The sequence below is a fragment of the Phoca vitulina genome, unplaced genomic scaffold, assembly GCF_004348235.1.
Source record: "Phoca vitulina isolate PV1807 unplaced genomic scaffold, GSC_HSeal_1.0 scaffold83, whole genome shotgun sequence".
Taxonomy (NCBI): Eukaryota; Metazoa; Chordata; class Mammalia; order Carnivora; family Phocidae; genus Phoca; species Phoca vitulina.
In genome coordinates, this window is record NW_022589786.1 from 4636304 (window position 1) to 4652192 (window position 15889).

General features: G+C 45.7%; 1 protein-coding gene across 2 annotated transcripts in view; it reads right to left on the reverse strand.

Moving 5' to 3' along the window:
- GLRA1 (glycine receptor alpha 1) overlaps positions 1-15889 on the reverse strand; it is an 81169-nt gene that overhangs the window by 31366 nt on the left and 33914 nt on the right. For both annotated transcript variants that reach the window (XM_032395271.1, XM_032395272.1), the window contains exon 3: positions 10815-10882. In XM_032395271.1, the coding sequence (XP_032251162.1) occupies positions 10815-10882 (68 nt within the window). The remainder of the gene's footprint in view (positions 1-10814; positions 10883-15889) is intronic.

Here is a 15889-nt window from a genome sequence, read left to right on the forward strand (position 1 = left end):
TTAGCTGTGTAGAGACTGAAAGTGTAATGGAAAAAAGCAACAACAACAAAAAGGATCTCATCCAAAATAGCAACCAGCCTCACAAAATATCCACGAATAAACCTAACAAGAATCTGTGACTCATAGATATTTAAGAAAAACCCCAACAACTCTAAAACTTTACTGAAAGGCATAAAGGAATACCTAGATAAATGGAGAGACGTACCGTGTTTATATGATATTGTAAAGATGTCAGTTCCTCCCAAATTAATCTATAAACTCAGTGCAACCCCAATAAAAACCTGAGGCGATTTTTATCAGCCTCAACAAGCTGATTCTAAAGTTCATATGGAAGGGGAAATGGGCTAGAAACATCAGGAAAACCTTATAAAGAACAACAGAGAACTTTTTCTACCAGACATAGAAATATAACGTTAAGCCATAGTAATTAAAATAGTGTGGTACTGGTGCAGAAACAGACAAATGGAGCAACAGAACAACACATTGAGACTGGAAACAGATGTAGGTATATATGGGGATTTAGTTTATGAGAAGGATAACATTTCCCAGTGGAGAAATACTGACCACTTAAGAATAATGATGGGGAGGGGCGCCTGGGTGGCTCAGTCATTAAGCGTCTGCCTTCGGCTCAGGTCATGATCCCAGGGTCCTGGGATTGAGCCCCACATCGGGCTCCCTGCTCCGTGGGAAGCCTGCTTCTCCCTCTCCCACTCCCCCTGCTTGTGTTCCCTCTCTCGCTGTGTCTCTCTCTGTCAAATAAATAAATAAAATTAAAAAAAAAAAAAAGAATAATGATGGGGAAATTACTATCTAATTGGAGAAAAATAGAGTTGAACCACCACCAAATACTTTACAGAAAAACGAAACCAACTGTATTAAGGAGGTACATGTAAAAAGGGAAACCTATAATATTATTGATAATGCCCAGCATGCAAAGAATATGCAAAGATGCTCAAATTCGCTAGGAGTCTGGAGTGAAAATTAAAAATGACAATGAGGCACCATTAAAAAAATCCCATTTGGTAAAATGAAAAGGCTTGATAATATCTTGGGTCGGTAAGGATAAAGAGAGATGAACACTGTTGTGGGGACAGTGAATTAGAAGCTTCTTTGGAAATGAGCTGGGCAGTGCGTCTGTCAAAATCACAAAAAGTTGCATGTCCTTTGATCAAGTCATTCCACTTCTGGAACATATCCTGAGGAAATGTGCAGAGTTATGTACAAGAATATTCTTTGTGGCATTGTTTGTAATAGTAAAAAGCTGCATAAACATAAAAGGTCCATCAGGAAAAGAACTTTTTTTTTTTTTAAATCTTATTTACTTATTTGAGAGAGAGAGAGCACAAGCAGAAAGCGGCAGAGTGAGAGGGAGAAGCAGACTCCCCACTGAGCAGGGAGCCCGATGTAGGACTTGATCCCAGAACCATGAGATCATAACCTGAGTTGAAGGCAGACGCTTAACCGACTGAGCCACCCAGGCATCCCAAAAAGAGTGGTTTAATACCACAGAATGATGGCCTGTCCTGAGCATGGGATTTTTTTTTAAAGACTTATTTATTTATTTGAGAGACAGAGAGTGCAGGGGGAGGGGCAGAGGGAGAGAGAGAATGTCAAGCAGACTCCCCCTGAGCATGGACCCCGATGCTATGTGGGGCTCCACCTCACGACCCTGAGATCATGACCTGAGCTGAAATCAAGAGTCCAACACTTAACTGACTGAGTCACCCAGGTGCCCCATGGAGCATGGGATTTTACAGGCAGGCCCTACAGCTTGGAAACAGATTAGAATTATTTGTCATATCTGGCATGTGGTAATAATAAACCAACTCATATTCCAAGTTGGTGTTGTGCAGAGAGGTAGGAATGAGTTAGACCCATATGTAGTCACGGGGAGAGAGATTCCAAGACACGGTGGGAAGGGAAAGAACACAGTCCTATTTATACAATGGTTGTGCATATGTACATAAATGTATGTGCGATCGAGCGAGGTAGTAGGATGTACATGACCTGTTTGTCTGTAGTGCTTAACTCAGGATAGGGCAGTGGGAGTTGGAGGAGAGTGGGAAGCAGGGGGCATTCCTCTTTTCTTTCTCTCTCTTTTCTTTTTTATTGGACTTACTACAAAAGCTTGTTTTCATCTGTTACTCAGGTACTTAAAAGAATGTTCCAGAGTCTAGCTGTCTGTAGCATAGTGTGAGTTAACACTGGGACATGGCTACCTAATGGGAAATGCCTTTGAAGTGGCATGCATAGAAATCATTTTAGGGTTCTGAGGAGGTTCCCTGGGGTGGCCTTGGGGAGGCAGGGATTGAGGGAGAAACCAAGGGATAGCCTTGTTTTGGTTTGTTTAATCAGTTTGTCAAAGTGCTACATAAGATTTAGCTTAAAACTGAACTGAGCTGCTGTTAAAAGCAATGCTTTGAAGCCCACTAACCCAGAATTGGGATGGCAGTGGCCTCACCTTGTTCCGCTCTGAGTATCCTGGGGGCTGGGGTTCATTTTTTGGCCTTTCATCTCAAGATGAAAGTCGATGGCCCTGGATGTACTCGGCAAGCACCATGATGGTAAAGGGACTGGGTACCATGGGGGATGGTTGAAGAGACCAGGTGTGGGCAGGGGGCAAGAGGACTGACCTCAGTTATCTAAGGACTGTCAGGTGAATAGATTGGTTCTCTGTGGCCCTAGGAACAGAATTGGAGATTTCAGAGTTGTCCAAAGGTGGAATGGGCTGCCTTGGGAGATAGGGAGATCCCTGTCTCTGGAGGTATACAGGAAGAAACTACTTGGCCACAGTGTTTGTGGCAGAGATTCTGACAACAGATGGCCGTTCAACTAGAGGACCTCCAAGGTTAATTCTTTCCCAGTGTTGATTGAGCTCCTATGGTTCAGGCAGTGTGTTGGGCACTGGATATATGGAGATGATTGAGAGAGACAAACAAACAGGGTTTTGGGGGGGGGGATGGGTTAGCCTGGTAATGGGTATTAAGGAGGGCACATACTGCATGGAGTACTGGGTGTTACACGAAAACAATGGATTGTGGATCACCACATCAAAAACTAATGATGTATTGTATGGTGACTAACATAGCATAATAAAATAAAAAAAAAAACAAAACCCCTTCAAATAAAAAAGCAAACAAGACAACAAACAAACGAGTGACTGTTTACATTTGAGACGTTGCTTCAAGGAACATAGTGATGTGATAGTGACTGGAAGGGAGATCATTTTTAGATAGGGAGTCAGGGAAGAGCTCTCTGAAGAGATACCTGAGCCCTGCAGGATGAGAAGGAGCCATTTCACACAGAGATCTGTCTGGGTGGAGGGAACAGAACAGAATAGAGGAAGAGAAGCTGCTGCGGGGCTTGAAGCAGGAGAATGCTGTGATTGGATTGAGGGCTTCAAAAAATTCCTCTAGCCACTATGGGAAGCAGTAGGGGACAGGACGAGGGGAGGCTCGGAAGCCAGGTAGGAGGTTGTTTTAGTCAAGTAGGAGAAAGATGATGTCACCTAGACTGACATCAGCAGGGTTGGAAAAAAGTAGATGGATTTAGTTTTATCTTCATGACTCAATGTATCTGCTTTATTCAATCAGTTGATCCCAGAAGTAGGTTGGAGTTGTAAAGTACTGCTTCCCAAACAATGTATTAACATTTAGGGTTGGACTAAGGGGTAGTGGTAGCTGTCCTTGTGTATCTTGAGGTCTCATTTGCAAATATCCAAAGGGATGGATGGACAAGGTCTTGTTGTGATGCAAGTTCTGATAGAATTGCACAAATCCTACTGATTAGCCAGACCACAGTGCCGAAGACCAGGATGAGGTCATGTCCTCTGATGGCCCATTGTCCCCTTGGCTCTGCCACCTTTCCTCTTGCCCCATGCTGAGCAGGTGGGCTGGGCCAAGAGCAGGGCTTTAGAAGTCAGGCAGCCGGGGGGGTAGTAACTGGTGAGGACATTTATCGGCTGGAAAGCCTTCGGTGAATTAAGCCCCCCTGAGCTTCGGTTTCCTCTTCTATAAAATGGGATTGTTGGATTACATGGGATAATCCCCATAATTTGCTAAGCACAGATGCTTGGTTTTCAATAAAGTGGTCAATAAATGACAAACACTGCCACCTCACCTTCTCTTCACAGCCAAGCTTTTTGGAAGAATTATTTTCCTACTGTCTTTGCTTCAGTTCGTCTTCTGCTTTCTCCATGCCCCTGATGTTACATTCCCTAATTTCATACACGCTCCCCTTCCTGCAGCCCCCACTGCCAAACCCATTGGATACTATTGTCTTTTCTTACTTGACTTTCCCCCTCTTTTAGCACCGTTGAACACAAACAGGTTTCTTAAAACCCTCTTACAGTTGGGTCATTCCGTGACATCATTCTCTGCTGGAAGGTTTTAACATGGAGAGTACCATGAACAGATTTCCACTTTAGAAAAATTACCCAAAGTCACACAACAGCATTTTCACAGTACCCGGCACATAGGACCTAAGTGTTGGCCAATATTGCTATGGGTTGTCATGATTCGCTATGTCCCATAGTGTCCTGTGATCTCTCTCATCACACTGTGTTGTCACCTTTGGTTTTGTTGTTCACCGTCTCCAAACAAGAAGGCAGAGAACTACTATTCCGTTTACTTCTGGGGATGAGGGGGGATCACACTTTTCTTCAGGCAAGGCCACGTGACTTCCTTTGGAGAATGAGGTGCTCAAGCCTTCAGTGCTTTCTTCCCTTGCACGACAAATGTGAAATCACATATTGATATGGAGATGTAATGCTCAGCCACGACATCCAGGATAGTAGTCTTGGAGAATCCCCTGGATCTGTAGCAGACTTGAGATGAGTGATAAATCAATCTTTGTTGTTTTAAGACTTTGAGATTTGGGGGGTTATTTGTTGCAGCAGGAAAGCCTAGACTAATATGAATAAAACAGAACTCTATTCCTAGAGCTTAGTGCCATGTTCAGCACATATAGGACCTTAATACATGGAGGTGGAAAGCATAAATGAATAAATAGGGAACAGAAGGAAAAAAACCAAGAAGGCATCTCCTCAGGCTTATGTATTGGAGTCCTTGGCTGATTGGTTCAGTAGTTAACAATCCTTTGCCTTTCTATAGCATTCATGAAAGTCTTTCATACCTATTACTCGTGTGTTTTACACACCATTCTTGGAGCCAGATACCTAGCAGGGACTGAGTATCAGTAGCATGAAATTGTGGCAGAGTTAGAACTCAACTCCTGGTCTCTTGACTTCTGGGTCAGGACTCTGTCCATTGCTCCTTAATACCTACAAATGAGGCCAAACTTGTGGACTATAGTTGGATAGGCTGTCACCAATCCCTGGGGGTCCTGGACAGAGTGTGCCTGTCTCTATGGCAGGCTAGCCCAAGACTTGGCAAGAGAGGCCGGAGCACAGGTCCTAATAATGGACGTACTGGGATTCATGCCCAAAGGACGTCCATACACACACACAGACACACATATACACACACGCACACACTCTGTGTCTCTCACATTTGTTTACACATGAATTCCAGCTCTCGGTGTGTCCCCACGCGTGCACACTCACACCTGCACACATGCATACACGTACTCGTACTCACGTACTGATACACATTTAAATACTCTTTCACTTATTCACATGTAATTGTGTGTACACACATTCACACGCACGTGCATACACACATAAATGTGCTCACTCAAATGCTGACGTATACTTAAATATGTGCTCATCTACCCACAAATCCCCATATACAGTTGTGTAACTGAAGACAAGACACTTCATGTACATTCACTCTTAAGTACTTGTACATATTCTTACATATATGTGTGCACACAGAAACATGCAATCCGTACTTATTTACGTGTACATTTATGACCACAGAAGCAGACATACTTATGTTCATACCTGTACTTGGTCATACACGCTTCTCTTGGAGGTTACCTGTTTCAGTATCTAAGCTAGTGTATACATGTACACATGCCTATGTGCATCCACATTTGCACAAACACATAGTCCCACAGTGTATACAGGGGCATACATACTACACAGACACATGGATGCTGTAGTGTAAGCACTTAGTGCACACTTCCGCGTGTCCAGACAAGCTGGATGGATCCCTCTGGCTTCTAGCTCCCAATCTTTCTCTTGTAGCCTGCCAAGGGGGCTGCTCTAGTTCAGGACCCCCTTCCGTCTTCCCTTTTTTCCATTCCCGTTCCAACCCTACCTTTGTTTTCTGCATCGCCTCAATGAAAGTCCCTGGAAAGGTCAGATGAAGGGCTGGCAGCTTCAGCCCTCCCCTCGTCGGGAATGGGTAGAGACCCCTGTTGCTTTTCTGGCTGCCTCTCTCTGCTTCAGGTCTGTTAGCGCCGGTGAATAAAGCCAGGCGCTGGGACGCAGATAGTCAGGCCTGGGGACTCCAGCTGTTTATACTGCTGCTCTTGGAGAACAGACACAGCCTGGAAAGTTTCTGGCACTGGGACTACATCCATATCACCACGGGCCCAGGAGGCACAGCTGGCTCTTTGCGTGGTCGGTGAGACTGAGTGCTGGGCTGGGAGTCCATTCAGTGAAGCTCCCTTTCATCTCTGATTTCCTTATGATGAAAGGAAACAAGCAAGGGCTGGGGAATGCCAACATCCAGGAATTAAATATTTATATATTTGGCTCAGGAGAAGACGGGCTTTGGGGGGAGATAAGATCTGAGTTCAAATTCCACCTCTGCCACTGATCAGCTGTGTGACTTTATGCAAGTGACTTAACCTTTCTGAGCCTCAGCTTACTTATCTGTAAAATGGGGATAACATTTCTGTGCCTCATGGCGGTTGTCGTGAGCTCTGAATGAGATGACATATGCAGAAGTGCTCTGCTCGCTGCCTGGCCCGCGGTAGCATTTAAGGCGTGGATGTGGCTCTTGTTATTAATATGGGTCCAGTCTTGCTCTCCAAGCATATTCTGAGTGACAAGGAAAGAGGCTTGAATGGGAAAGTGGTCCAAAGGGTTTGGTTGGTGGGATCTAGATGAGAAAGAAGCTGAGGGTGAGGGGAAGCCTTGGCCATGCAAAGAGCATTAGACCTGGGTTTCTGTCACACCTGCTTCGTGCTGTGTGACCTTGCTCCGTGCTGTCCCCACTCTAGCCGTCAGATTCCCTCTCTGTAAAATGAAGGACTGCCTTAGACAACTTCTTAAAGTTTTTCTAGTTCTGAGATATTAGGTTATGTTTTTCTGAAATCATCTGCAAAGTAAATTAAACACATATAGATAACTAAGGACCCCAGTGGGGGGGGAAATCACAGTATTGTGGAATGTACAAGCTGAACATGGTAACTCCTATTTTGGATTAACATTAATTAAGAAGGAGAAAACTATATCACCTGTGGACCACTCCCAAGGAGGCACATCATTGCCAATTCTTCATTCTTCGTCTGTGGATTCTGCTTCTCCACCGCAGGGGGCCGTGTCCCCCGGGCTTACCTTGTGGGCTATCTCTGGTTTTAGTATGTACTATTTTCCCCTGAGGTGTCCTGAGCCTGGCACGAGGTGAGGTTGGATTTCCGCTTTTGATACTGCTTAGGTGGTTGCTTAAGCATGCTGTGTGGGTCTGTGGCCCCTCGATTTCCTGAGTCTTTGCCCTTTGATGTAATGCCAGGGTGGTGCCCAATGAACACCTTCTATGGGTCAGGAGAGCTGGATCTTTATCCGTGCCTGGTGTGTCCGTATCTGTTTCCTCAGCTGCACACTGGGGGACATAGTGTCTACCATGTCTACTGTGTAGACAGTGGTCGGAAGACCAAATATTTAGTGAAGGAATCAGATGAGAGAGTGGGTGTGAAATGTGTTGAAAATTATAAGCTGTATTTAATAATAATGGCTGATATTCACTGCGTGTGTACTTTGTGTCAAGCACTGTGCTCAGCATTTTCTATGCTTTATCTCTTAATCCTCACAACACGTCACAAGGTGGATGCTACTGGTACCCCACTCTACAGATGAGGAGGCTGACTCAGGCTACCCCGCCCGGGGTCACAGAGCTGAACCTTAAGTTTTGTCTGGCCAAGGAAGATTGTGTCTTAATTGCTCTGCTGTCTCTATAGAGAGCAAAATGCAGCAGGACTGAAGTCTGGAAAGGTAGGCAGGAGACATGGGGGAGGGGAAATGGAGGCTCAGGATGGTACAGCTGATCAGTTACAGCTTTGCAGGCTCCATTGTCGTCACCATCGTCGTCATCAGCATCATCATGGGAAACATTAAGAGCACCGACAAAAAGCATTTACTGTGACAAAAACTTTCTTGCACATAATTTCCACCCATGATACCTCGATGAAGTCAGTATGTTAAGTCACCACTGGGATTTCATAGATGGGGAAACCGAGGCTTAAAGACATGAAGCAAACCGGCTCCTCATATATAGTGAGTGAGGCCAGAGCCTGGCTTGTAACCACCACACAAGCTAAGGGCAAACTGCTATTCTTTTAGGAGGAATCTGTGCCCAGGAAATAAATCTCTGTGCGGCCATTGTAGGGAAACAAGTTGAGATGGGCTTGGAGAGCAGGTATGTACACCTGTTCTCAAAGAACCAAGTTCTTTACATAACTGGGAGGTCCCTGACTTGATCTGATGACTATGTACCATTCCACAAGGAGAGTGTCACCACACAGAGAGTAGGAATAATGTGCTTCTGATTTGGGAGGGACAAGAAGAAAAGCATTGGGAGCTCTTGAGACATCCATTCGAAGTGTGGAAAAACTTGTTTTTTTGACCTGGATACCCAGTGAAAAGCAGCCATGTTTGTTCCTAGTCAACAGGTGGGATCATCTCGGTTTGGAGATAGTAGGCCTATTAAATTTTAGGGAGTTTGATCAGTTGTCCTTTGGAGGCGGGCAGGGTCTACTTGACCCTATCAAGACAGGCCTCTTTGCAAAAGGACAGATTTTGGACCATTTGCCCCATGACCGATCGAGCTCAGTGATTTTCACCAGTCCGGGACTGAAAGATTAGATCTAATCTCCATAAATGTTTAGGACCAAATAATTGTGTGAGTCAACAGACACTATACTTGATGACTGGTTTATTTATTTTAAGAAGTTATTGAGTACCCATTATTAAATCACCGCGCCAGCTGCTGAGGTTACCACGGGGAACGAGACAAGATTCCACCCCAGAAATAAGTTACGTTATGGCGAGAGCAGGGATGAATAAGCAGACGGTTAACCCTGTTACATGTTACACCCCGAGTGGTAAGTGCTGTTACGGCCACTGTAAAATGTGTCACGAGAATGGGTGGGAAGAACTCATCGTAGCCTTGGGGCAAGCACACAGGTGAACTCACACGTGTACCCGTGTGTGAGAGTGTGCAGGCTTCCTGTGCGGGCAATTCCAGCATAGACTTAGAGGAGCATGGGAAGGAGTCAGCAAGGGAAGGGGGGCTGGTCTGGTGCTCTAGGCAGAGTCCTCAGTGGCACCAGACAGAGACACACCTGTCTGGAGAACTCTAGGGCTTTCCATTATCCAGAAGGGGAAGCGAGAGAGAGAGAGAGAGGAGAGATGAAGCAGGGTAGAATCACCAAGGGTCTTCTATGCTTTGCAAAGGAATTGGGGCTTAATGCTGAAGGTGAAGGGGAGCCACCAGGGAGGCGTTGAACAGGGCAATGGTGTGATTGGATCTGTATTTCAGAAAGACCAGTATGTGGGAAAGAAGGCTCGGAGTGGGGCTGGATGAGAGTTCAGACTCTTCTGCAGTAATGTGAGCAAGCCCCATGGAAGCCTGAACTTGACTAGGGCCAGGGGGATGTCCAGAAATGGGTGGTTTAGAGGATTTCCTGGCAGTAACATCTGTCTATAGGACTTGGTGACTGGCTGGCTGCTCTCACTTGGCTCATAAAGAGATGACTTTAGGCTGCTTTAATTCCTTTCTCACGAGCTAGATCAGTCCCTTCAAAACAAGTACAATTTATTTTTTGTTTTGTTTTGTTTTCAAGGATTGAGAAAAAATTTTTAAAGTATCATTGCATTTATTTATAATCACAAATGTAGTATTTGCTCCTTGCAGAAATTAAAAAAATAGGGAAAGACTGAAAGAAGAAAATTAAAATTATCCGTAAGTCTGCAGTCCAGGGATAATTGCTATTAATGTTTTGGTATTTTTTCCTTCTGGTCTTTTTTCCCAGTATAGTTGATTTATTTTAAACTTTTTACTATGAGAATGTTGAAATGTATACAAAAGCAGAGAGAGGAGTTGAATCAACCCAGTAGACCCACTGAGGCTTCTAGAAGCAGCCTTCTGCTCTTGCACAGTTGAATTGTAAACTTACAAGCAGCTCTTTACATTTTCTTTTTTTTTTTAAGATTTTATTTATTTATTTGCCAGAGAGAGAGAGAGAGAGAGCACAAGCAGAGGGAGTGGCAGGCAGAGGGAAAAGCAGGCTCCCCACTGAGCAGGGAGCCCGATGCAGAACTCAGTCCCAGGACCCTGGGATCATGACCTGAGCCGAAGGCAGATGCTTAACGACTGAGCCACCCAGGCATCTCTACATTTTCTTTTCATCTAAAACTTCAGCCTGTTGCTATAATTTTGTTTCTGTTATCCTGGGTGTTTGGCATGTGCTAGCTCTGCTCTCTCTTTGGCCATTTGCAGATGTGTGTCTTCACCCAAAACATTGAATAGGACAGTAAAAATGCCCAAGTCGCACGGTATGCACTGGAGATCTGAAAAAAACACCAGATTTCCCCCTCCTTGGGGAAGCCCAATGCAGTGGGTACATATTTCTGGGAGTGAGATGTCCCCAGCAGGAAATAGCAGCCTGTATTTTGACTCACTCACCATAGTTGTCTCAGCAATGGAACCGAAGCTGTTGATGAAAATGTTGCAGCTCACATTCACCGGGGGACCTGCCAATCAAGAGAGATTTCCTGCTTAGCTCCATGGCCAGGAAGGAACCCACAGGATAGAACCCCTTCCTGGAACACTGACTTCAGGGATGGATCCCTCTTGGTGGAGGAGACCCTTACATGCCCTCCACCCCACCCCTGAGCAGCAGGGACTCCCAGCCACATCACTGTGCCAGATTCCCTGGTCCCCACGCGAGCACCAGGTACAGAACACCAGAGGCTAAGCTAGGATGTACTTTTATTAACATAGGATGATTCATTGTCCTGCCATATGGCTGAAATCCCTTCCCCAAACCCCATCGGCTGCCTTCTAATTTGTGGCTGAAATGTATTTACGGCTCCAACATTTGGAGGCCATCTTGGGAATCGCAAGGAACAGCAAGTTCCTTGCCTTGAACTTATGAACCAAGGATGATTGCCTGAAAGGGTGTTGATGGGAATTACCAGCTGAGGAATCCAGAGGGAACCTCAGGGGAAGTCCATAAGTCTTTATTAAATACTTTCCAGGCAAGCTTTTTGAATTCTACTGCAAAGGATAGGAAAGACATGGAGGAATATTTGCTCTTTGGGATCTCATTGTTAGGGGACCTCTGTCCAGCTGAAACCCAATCTCTTCATTTTTATACTATTAATTGGAACAGTTACCTTCTACTGAGCATCACAGGGTTTGCTGCTGTGCTGAGAATGTTACTGATACTATCTCATTATATCCTCTCAACAACCCCAGAAGATATGGTTATTACCTCCATTTTGCAGATGAGGAAACAGAGGCTCAGAGAGGTTATTTGTTCATGACCACACAGCTAGTAAGTGGTTGAGCCAGGGTTGGAGTTCAGATTTCTCTAATTCCAAAGCTGGTGACTGGCTGTACTTGGAGGAGAGAGGTTCGGAGAGAGGAAGGGGCATGCTCAAGGTCACAGAGTGGTAGAATGCTGGATTTTAAGCACTGGGCTTCCCCATAAGCTGACAAGGGGGCCAATATAAAATAACCAGAGAGGAGTGTGAGACTATGGGTAAGATTGCTATAAACAGTAGGCGTCTAGGTATAAGAGAGGTTCTGGGGAGCAAGGCATTAGGAAAGACCTCGTGACGGTGATAAACCTTGAGCTGACCTTGAAGGTGGGAAAGACTTGGATAATAGCTCATAATCCTTCACATGAAGATTGCAATGTGCAACCTGTGAATTTTTTCAGGTCTGCTTTCTTGTTGATCCCCATGAGGTCCTGAGGGAGCCAGGCCAAAATCACTGTCCCTGCTGTGGAGCTGAGAGTTTAATAACTTACTTGGGCTTATTTAGCCAGCAAGTGGTGGAGCCAGGACTCACACCCAAGTTTTCTGATTGTGGAAAGAAGGAAGCAAATGTCTTTGTGTCCCCTGTTACCTATTCCTCTCTGTCCCTCTTTAAAAAGTAGCCCAAACATTTTACCCAAACTCAGTCAAAGTTTCCTTCTTTTCAGAAATCTTGGTGTGCAGGAAGGGACCCAGTCTTGTGGGAGGAATCCAGGTTTTCCCTCCAAGGGAGTGCCGGGCTTCCTGGGTTTTTGAAGCTCCAATACTCACTGGCTATTTGATTCAGGCACGTCCCTTCCTGTTTCTGGGTTACAATTTCCCCATCAGTCTGGGAGAGTAGCTCTTGATCTGGGTAGACACTCTGCGCTCCTTTGGTTTGGAATTCCCTTATGGAAGCTATCCATGTGAACTACAAGGTTACAGGATTTGGGGGCTGGAAGGTTTCTTAAGGGTCACCTCATCAATTTCTTCCCAAACTGCAGTAGAATCACTGGTGAACCATTTAAACTGCAGATTCCTTGGCCCAACCCCAGACCCAGTGAACCTGAATCATTGCAGCTTAGCCCAGAGTGTATTGTTTAACAAGCTAACAGGGTGATTCTCACACATAGCCAAGTTTAGGGACCACTGCTGTAGTGACACCAGCTGCCCACTCAAGGCTGAGTGCTTGAACACCTCCGATAGTGGGGAACTCATTTCATCGTCAGCAGCTCTTTCCATAGCTGGATACTTCTGTCTGCTAAAAAATTTCCCTTTTGCTGAGTGGAAATCTGCCTCCTTGTCACTTCCACCTAAACAAAGACCCATTAAAAATTTTTTTCCCCCTCATTTAGACTCAGACCCAGGCTTTTCTTTTCATTCGGTCTCATGCCATTAAAATGCCCCAAAGAGTTACTGCCTGTGCCTTGAAATGACGCACTCAGAGTTCCCACCAGGCCCTGCAAGTGTCTGCTGCTGTGACACCCATATAAATTAGATCCTGATTTATGTGTGTGAGAGGGCGCCAGCCAAAGGGACCCCATGGGGAGGTGCGGTTCATTGATATAAATCTGAAATTAAATTATCCTCGAGAAAATTACAATCCGGCTGCCTTTGGCAGCAGGATAATGTATATATTTCATTAAATATTGAAGTTTAATTTTGCTTTTGTGTATGTGTTTGTATTAGGCTGTGCCCCTGATCCTGGGAGCCATTATCCTACACAAAGTCTTAAGGAAGATTCAGACTATCAGCGCTAGAAGGGCCTAGATCCTACTGGATCATTTTACAGATGCGGAAACAGAGGCCCAGATATGTCAAGTGATGGCCTTCGGGTCACACTATCAGGTCAGCAGTGGGAGGACTGGACTCCAGTTTTCGCACGCTTTCCTTCTGTGTTCTGGTTTGTATTGCCACTGTGTTCTGCAGACCGAGCCTGCTGTTTCTGCCACCCCATCTTCAGGAGAGTCAAGAGCAGGCAAGGTTTCTGGTGCCTGAAGAGAACTGCTGAGTGATTAATCACTCTGTGGAGTTTTCAAACAACACAGGCCTCTTCCTCTTGTGTTAGGGTCATAGGGCCTTATATATACGGCCTTTTCGGGAGCTCTGTGGTTTGTATGGGGCTTTTGGGAATGCTGTTTGTGCCTTGAGTGGAAGTGTGAAGGGACCAGAGGACTCAGGGGCAGGAGAACCCTCATGGCTCTTACCACGAGGGAGAACAGAGAAAACTTGCTTCCCAGTTTCTGGGGCGTGGGGGTGGGGGAGGGGGTGTTCTAGAAAGATGTACCTTGCTCAGAGCCCGACTTGGAGGGGACTGAAGGGGGTAGAGACACTGCAGGTTTGGGAAAAACCTAAGACATTATCTAGTCCTGTAGATTTGGGGCCCGGATGTTCAAAGTAAGGCTCTCAGACTGGGGAGAAGGGTCTTCATTCAATAATTTTATAGTCTGGGTCAAAGTTTACTTCTTAAAACTGTCCACTGCTAAGCAAATAAGTAAGTAATTAAATGAATGAATAAACAAATCAACAAATCACTAGCATTAGACAAAGAATTGAGTAAATGTAGCTGAGTGAAAATCCTAGTCTTGACGGCATCCCTTGGAAAAGTCACTTAACTGCTCTAAGCCTTAGCACGTATTTTGGTTCATTCGTTCATTCATTCACCTTTGAGAGGTTTATTGAGGGCCATCTATGTGCAAGTGCAGTGCTATGCATGAAGGATGACTAACACATGAACCCTGGATGAATACACATTCAACAAACGAGTTCCTCCTTTCTCTGGAGAGCTAGACCGCGGCACTCAGGATGGAGTTCTGAGAGAGCCCAGCAGGGGGCGTGGTGGGCCGGAATTCCGGAAAATTGTCCCAGGCGCGGGAGGCAACCTGGTGGTCAGCTCTTGAACGTGTTCGATTTGGCCAATGGTGTTTCTAAAAGATGTCATTTAGCTGCCAACTTGGAAGATTTCACAGAAAACCCTAGACTCAAGTCTTACCTCGGAAGGCCTGCTGCCCTGGGCCTGCATTCCTACCTGGCAGCTCCCTGAGCCTGTGCTTTCTGGTTTTCTCTTATCCCCATCCAGCTTCACTCATGTGTCATACCTGATCCCTCTGGGTGTCTGAGGTTGTGACCCTGGTGAAGGGCTGGGGTCCAGACACTATAGCAGCAAACTTGGTCCTGACTTACCTGCCCTTGAGGGAACCAAGGTCATGCTAAGGATGTTGGAAGATCGGGCCTCAGGAGAAGGGGCCAGGAGAGCCTGGAGGTAAACAGGAGTGGGAGGTGGGCCCCAACGACCCACCCCAGTGCATCTCACAGGCCACTTTCCATTTGCAGAGCTCTCTGAGAAGGGTACTTAGAGAATGGGGAGCAACGTAAGCAAATATTAGGGAGCTGTTACCAGCTGTCACATCCCTTGTTTGGTCTTGGACTTGAGCCAAAAGAAACAGTGAGGAAGGGCATCTGGAATCAAGAATTGATTAGAAGGCTGGCAGTTGGTCCTTGAAATAAGATTTCTGCAGGGGTCCTGGGAGGACGGTCGGAGTGCACAGGATCCCCAGGAGCTCCTCAAGACCACACCTGCAGAAGTCTGCTCAGTGGCTTGAGATTACTGCAACTTCTGGGGTGTCCTCGGACAAAGGGGCCCTGCCTCCTCTCGTAACAGACGTCAGGACCTCGTAGGACCCCAAGAGCTCAAAGAAACTTCTCAGATCACTCTGGTGAGGATTTGTAAATTGGTTGCCCACAGGACATATCTGGCTCACAAACATGTTTTGTTTGAATTTACATGTTTTTAGGATCAGGAAATTTTGCATAAATCTTGATTTCTGGCTCTTCTTAGAATATTGGATGATCTGGCAACATGGGGCCCTGATTCCTGCAGGGTAACTGTGGGCTGGGGCTAAGGAGAGGCTGTCCCCTTTCGAGGGACCTGCACCTCTGTTTCTCCACAGTTGCTACAACTCCCTTTGGCCTTACTTTTGGCTCACCTCACTCATTTAAGTGACCTGCCTAATCCCTGTAGCCATTTGAAATTGTGACTCTGAGTTAGACTAGAACGTTTCAAAATTATATATCAATCCCTGGGAACTTTCAGCTGATGAATTTTAGTTGGAAATTTCTTCTCTAAAACAAATAAAAGTAGGATGGCTTGGGAGAGAAGCGAGGGTGGGCTTGCTCATTATTCCCTCAGCTTCCTTTTCGGGCACAGTTTAAAACCCACAGGTAGAGCCAACTCTATCC